Genomic DNA, 5,834 nt, shown 5'->3' with positions numbered 1-5,834 from the left:
GTTTTCTGCAGCAACTCAGAGCACTTTTCATATTCTTTATCCTGGCTGAAGCACATTTGTTTCAATCTATAAGTATAATCAGTCTACACTACCAGTCATTGTATCAACTATGGCAAGATATATATATATATATATATATATATATATATATATATATATATATATATATTAGAGACAAAGTTGTTCCTAGGTTGTTCCAAAATTAAGAAATACCAAAAGGTTTTATTTATCTGAGGACAAAATTAGAAGAAGAAAAAAACTTCTCACAAGAATAAATCTTAATTAAATATAAGATTTAAATTCTAGAAATTTCAATTTCAAATTCATCAATAAAGTGAATAGTGATCCTAAAAAATGCTCTTTAAAATGCAGTTTAGGTTAAGGGCTAATTTGTTGCTAATTTATATGATATATATATGTATGATAAGTCCTCATTTTGATAGCTATTAAACTATGTATGCCAAAAATAAATAAATAAACAAACAAAAAATAAATAAAAATAAAAAATTCTGCAAAAACAATTCTATAAATAAAGTAGATAATGATTAATTTTCAATTTAATTAAAAAACGTAAAACAATACTAATGAAATGGCCTATAATAACCATGATTATATAAAAACAACAAAAACATATGTTTGTTTGTCATTAAACATAACATTCATGCACATTTCAGGAGCTTTCAAAAACAAACAACGCGTTCAGAATCAAAGCTGATTTTAAAACATCTCAAATGATTTACAGAACAATATCCAGTTTGCTTTGCTTTCAGGACTGCAAACATGGCTTTGATTTCTCTCCAGCACATCACAGTGCAGCATGCGGTCTTCAAACCCAGGCGTACAGTTGAGCAAAACAAATGGATATGCCCACACAGTTTTGTCTGTTTGATCTGGACTCAGCTAAAAGCTCTCTTAAAAAGCATCTCATGGAAAGCGACAGCTGATTGGGCACTTTGCTCTACGCCGTGCTGTTTACCCGTGTCCATTTGAGTGTATGTCAGAGTTGGCCCCTAGCATCAGTTTACAAAAACAACATCGCACCTACTTTCTGCTCCATCTGTGCGAGGACGCTTCTGTTGTTCCAATTACATTTGTGTGCTAATATGCACACGGTCTCGAGTGCTCTTCACCAACACAAGAGCCATTAAAAACAACTCGGCATGATTTTACATGCAAAAAACATTCATTGTTCAGTATCAGGGCAGGGATATTAGAGTTAACTAAAACTGAAACTAAAATAAAACCATTCAAAAAAATTGTTACTTGAAATGAACGTTAACTGACATAAAATAAAACATGCTTAATATTTCAGACACTTGCAACATTTGACATTTTAATTCAGTTTAACTTGATTCGCTAAAATAGCTAGAATAAAAATGAATGAAAACTATATACATAAGTATAAAAAAACTACAAAAAAAAATAATTACTAAAATTCAACTAAAATGAAAATGAAAACAGAAAATGTAAAAATAAAAACTGATTCCACATTAATAAAAACTATAATAGTATTTAAATAATTCTACGGGAGCTGAATTTAGAAAAATGGTGCACGTTTAGGACTAAATAATACAAAATAATACTATTAATTGTGCATCTACAAGCTACAATGGCACTAGACTAAAATAAAAATGAATAACATAGACATGAAAAACAAAAACTATTAAAAATGACAAAAACGCACAGCAAAATGACTGAAACTTTAACTAAAATGAAAATGGAAAATATAAATACAAAAATGTATTCAAAATGTTAATAAAAACTATAATAGTATCAAAAATGATACTAAAATAACACTATATCAGGGAGATGAGATTAGAAAAACAGTGAATGTTATTAGGACTAAATGATACAAATTAATTGTTTTAATTATGCATCTACAAGCTGAATCTGCACTAAAAATAAAATACTAATTAATAAAATCTAAACATGCATGTATAAACTGATTCCACATTAATAAAAACTATAATAGTATTTAAATAATTCTACGGGAGCTGAATTTAGAAAAATGGTGCACGTTTAGGACTAAATAATACAAAATAATACTATTAATTGTGCATCTACAAGCTACAATGGCACTAGACTAAAATAAAAATGAATAACATAGACATGAAAAACAAAAACTATTAAAAATGACAAAAACGCACAGCAAAATGACTGAAACTTTAACTAAAATGAAAATGGAAAATATAAATACAAAAATGTATTCAAAATGTTAATAAAAACTATAATAGTATCAAAAATGATACTAAAATAACACTATATCAGGGAGATGAGATTAGAAAAACAGTGAATGTTATTAGGACTAAATGATACAAATTAATTGTTTTAATTGTGCATCTACAAGCTGAATCTGCACTAAAAATAAAATACTAATTAATAAAATCTAAACATGCATGTATAAAAAACTACTAAAAATGACAAAAACACATGACAAAATGACTAAAACTTTAACCAAAATTAAAATGATAAAGAAAAATGTGAAACTAAAAACTGATTCAAAATATTAATCAAAACTAGTATATCACTGATACTAAAATATAAAACTGTACCAGAGAGCAGAGCTTAGAAAAGTGGTGCAAATGTTTGCTATTAGGAAAAAATAATACAAAATAAGTGTATTAAGTGTGCATCTACAAGCTAAAATGACACTAAAAATAAAATTACAAATTAAAAACTATACACAGGCATGTAAAAAAAAAAAAACTACTAAATATTAACAAAAACACGCAATAAAATGACTAAAAGTTTAACCAAAATTAAAACTGAAAATGTACAAATAAAAGTATTATTAAAAACTATAATAGTATATCACTGTACCAGGGAGCTGAGCTTAGAAAAATGGTGCAGATGTCTTTTATTAGGACAAAATGATACACATTTATTCTATTAATTGTGCATCTACAGCTGAAAAGGAAAACAAAATTCGGAAATCTCAAAAGGGATACTGAAGAAACCAGGGAATTGATTTATCCGTCCCTTCCAGATAAAAATCCCAAACGGCTTCGCGAACAAGCACGCCACGTTTTCCACAGCTAGTCATTACAGAAGCACTTCCGGGGTCACCTGTACAGGAAGCTCCAAGGCCACTGCGCCAACATACATTTCAGGGGTTTCCATAGAGACCAGCGGAGAACTGGGCTGTGAGCTTAACCAAATCATGAAAGGCTCATTTTGTATGGCTTCTTTTCCTCTCTCTCTCTCTCTCTCTCTCTCTCCCCCCACACACACACCCGCAAGAAACATGCTACACTGGCCAGAGAGAGAGCGAGAGAGAGAGAGAGAGAGAGAGAGAGAGAGAGAGAGAGAGAGGCTCATGCAGCGGCACTGCATCAGAACGCTGATCAATGGAGCCTCAGAGACCCACATACACACGGCCAGAACACAGCGGCACAAATGGGATCGTATTGATTCAAAGAGAAACACTTAAAATGCTTTTTTAGAAATGCTCATTTGAACACAGTTGGCTAGACCAAAATCCCTCTCAAATGATAATCAATTTCATCGATACGCCATTAATTGTGGTTAAACAACAGTGTCAATTTATGCCTTGCGGAAAAAACTGACAAAGCTTGGGAAAAGATCATCGCGGAGCTCCTTGCGCTGCTCTCCAACACCCTTTGTGCTAAAGCATCGCCGTGTCCCCTTATTTTTGTGCATCCTATCAAAACGCGTCTGCCATCGGCGGTCAGTCTACGTCGGAGTGACCTGGGTCTGATATTAACATCCCACAGTGTTACTCTGTTAAAACCACCTAAATGGCCCATTTTCTTCTCGCTTCCCCTTATACCCCCCTCTCACTCTCTCTATTCCACCACAAACACACCCATCCTGATTTAGCCCAGCAACCAGCACCCACTCGCTGTCTCTCCATTTTAAAGCCATCAACACACTCGCCTCCTGTCGAGCACTTGCGGTAGATTTTTTTTTTTTTTTAGAGGTCAATATGATTTGGACACCCACACAGGGGGGAAAAATGTTTGAATAAATGTTTTGTGAAAAGGTCACAGTGAAAGCATTCCGTAAAGTGCCAATTGAGTGACTGCGAGTTATTTTTTTATTCAATGCTTCAGTGCTTCTTCGTGAAACATGGCGGCTGTGTCACTATGCCACAATACAGCACATTTTAATTTCTTTCTTTTTCTTTGTGTGTTTTTAAGCTAATTTTAAAGGTTTTCGGTGCCCTTTTTTAATTCATAAAGCGGCTTTATTACTTTAATTTTCAAAAATGTTGTGCATTTTTAAAAAAGTATATCAGCAGATCAATTTGTTATTCTAACGCTTAATATAGAAATTTGTCCAAGGTCGTAATAAAAGCAACCAAATTTGTCGCATCAAATCACATTTGGTCCAGATTCATATTTTTGACATTCCTGATGCACTGTTTGCATAATGATGCATGCAAATGTGTTTAGTATTATGAGCTGGGAAATGTAATAAAGTGACTAATCATAAAACAGACGATTTGAATGCTTATTAAGGAGTCTGCTTCCTTCTGAATTACTTGCTGAAATTAATATGCAATATTTATAATGAACTGTTGGGGGGAAATTGCATGCATTGATACATGCACAAAAATTATATTTGTAAACCTTATACACTAAAGGTGGTGTGAGACAAATTCAAATTGACCCCAATGCATTATTTTGCAAGCATGCGTAAATGCATTGCACTGTTAATTAATTTCCATGAAGTTACAGCCTGCATAATAATAGTCAAAATAATCAAACAAAACACTACTCACCATTCAAAATGCACTGGAAAAAGATGATGGCCAATATCCACATGCCCCGCTCCTTTCAATCTCCAAACTAAGATTTTTCTTTGCCCACTGCACACTTTTCCTCCAGAAACAGCCGTTGCGCAGGAATGTGGATATCTGTACTTTAGTAGTTCCAGCGGAAGGGATGCATATGAAGCGTGCGCTCCGGGGCTGATTGTCTCCGAGCTGAGATCCAGCTGTGGCGCGACACGGTGAGCGAGCGGCGGGCAGGTGCGATGCTGAGTCAGAGCGCACGCTTACTGAGGGCACTGCGCACAGGTGTAGCCGGGTACGAGGGATAAAACCGCGGGAAAGCAAATCCACTCAATTATTAATGAGTCGAAATCATAGCGGAAACTTTTACGGAGAGGAAAGCAAAAGAACGAAAAAAAGAAAGGAAAAAGAAAAAGCTCTGAAACTCCAGCGCGTAAATGGATCGAGATGATGGCTGTTAGCTGTACTCAGAGCAACATCCCTCTTCACCACCTCGCACCGTCCAGCAGTCAGCAAGCACGCGCATCTTCCCCTGCTGCACTGATCACTCCAGAGCTCAGCATCAGCACCAGAGCATCACACAACACAACACCCCCCTCTCATTCTCTCTCTCTCTCTCTCTCTCTCTCTCTCCTCTGCAGCCTTAAAGGTGCAGGGGTGCTGCTCTTAAAGAGAGAGTCCAAGCGCACCAAAAGAAACTCTTAGAAACCATGTGATCGTTAAGCATCGTCATATGCAACACATTAGGGGCACTCATGCTCAAGTTTATTTTCGAGTTAAAAACGCAAACCATACAAACGTGATTTTTAAATACATTTTTGGCAAGTAAAAAGGTCTAGGTGGTGTAACTATCTAATCATGTGACAAAAGAAAGGACTGCTTTAGACACTCATGACCCTATTATATCGTTAAATAGTCGTTAATATCAAATAATTAGATTTTTTAATGAATAGTTACTCTAAAAAAATGGTATAGAAATGATTTTAACCAAGAAACTGCTAGTAAATGTAATCAGTAATTACAAAGAAACAACAGTTCAGCACTGAAAATTTGAAGACTGAAATAACTTTTCTTGTAA

At 34.5% G+C, this 5,834-nt stretch overlaps 1 protein-coding gene across 1 annotated transcript in view; it reads right to left on the bottom strand.

The window, feature by feature from the left end:
• dscama (Down syndrome cell adhesion molecule a) overlaps positions 1–5,310 on the bottom strand; it is a 92,607-nt gene extending 87,297 nt beyond the window's left edge. Inside the window, exon 1 of the mRNA XM_016269624.1 lies at positions 4,745–5,310. Coding sequence (XP_016125110.1) covers positions 4,745–4,787 — 43 coding nt within the window. The 5' untranslated portion in view covers positions 4,788–5,310. The remainder of the gene's footprint in view (positions 1–4,744) is intronic.
• Positions 5,311–5,834: the final 524 nt, after the last annotated feature.

The sequence above is a fragment of the Sinocyclocheilus grahami genome, unplaced genomic scaffold, assembly GCF_001515645.1.
Source record: "Sinocyclocheilus grahami isolate Dianchi unplaced genomic scaffold, SAMN03320097.WGS_v1.1 scaffold53.1, whole genome shotgun sequence".
NCBI lineage: Eukaryota > Metazoa > Chordata > Actinopteri > Cypriniformes > Cyprinidae > Sinocyclocheilus > Sinocyclocheilus grahami.
This window is presented reverse-complemented; position numbering and strand designations above follow the sequence as displayed.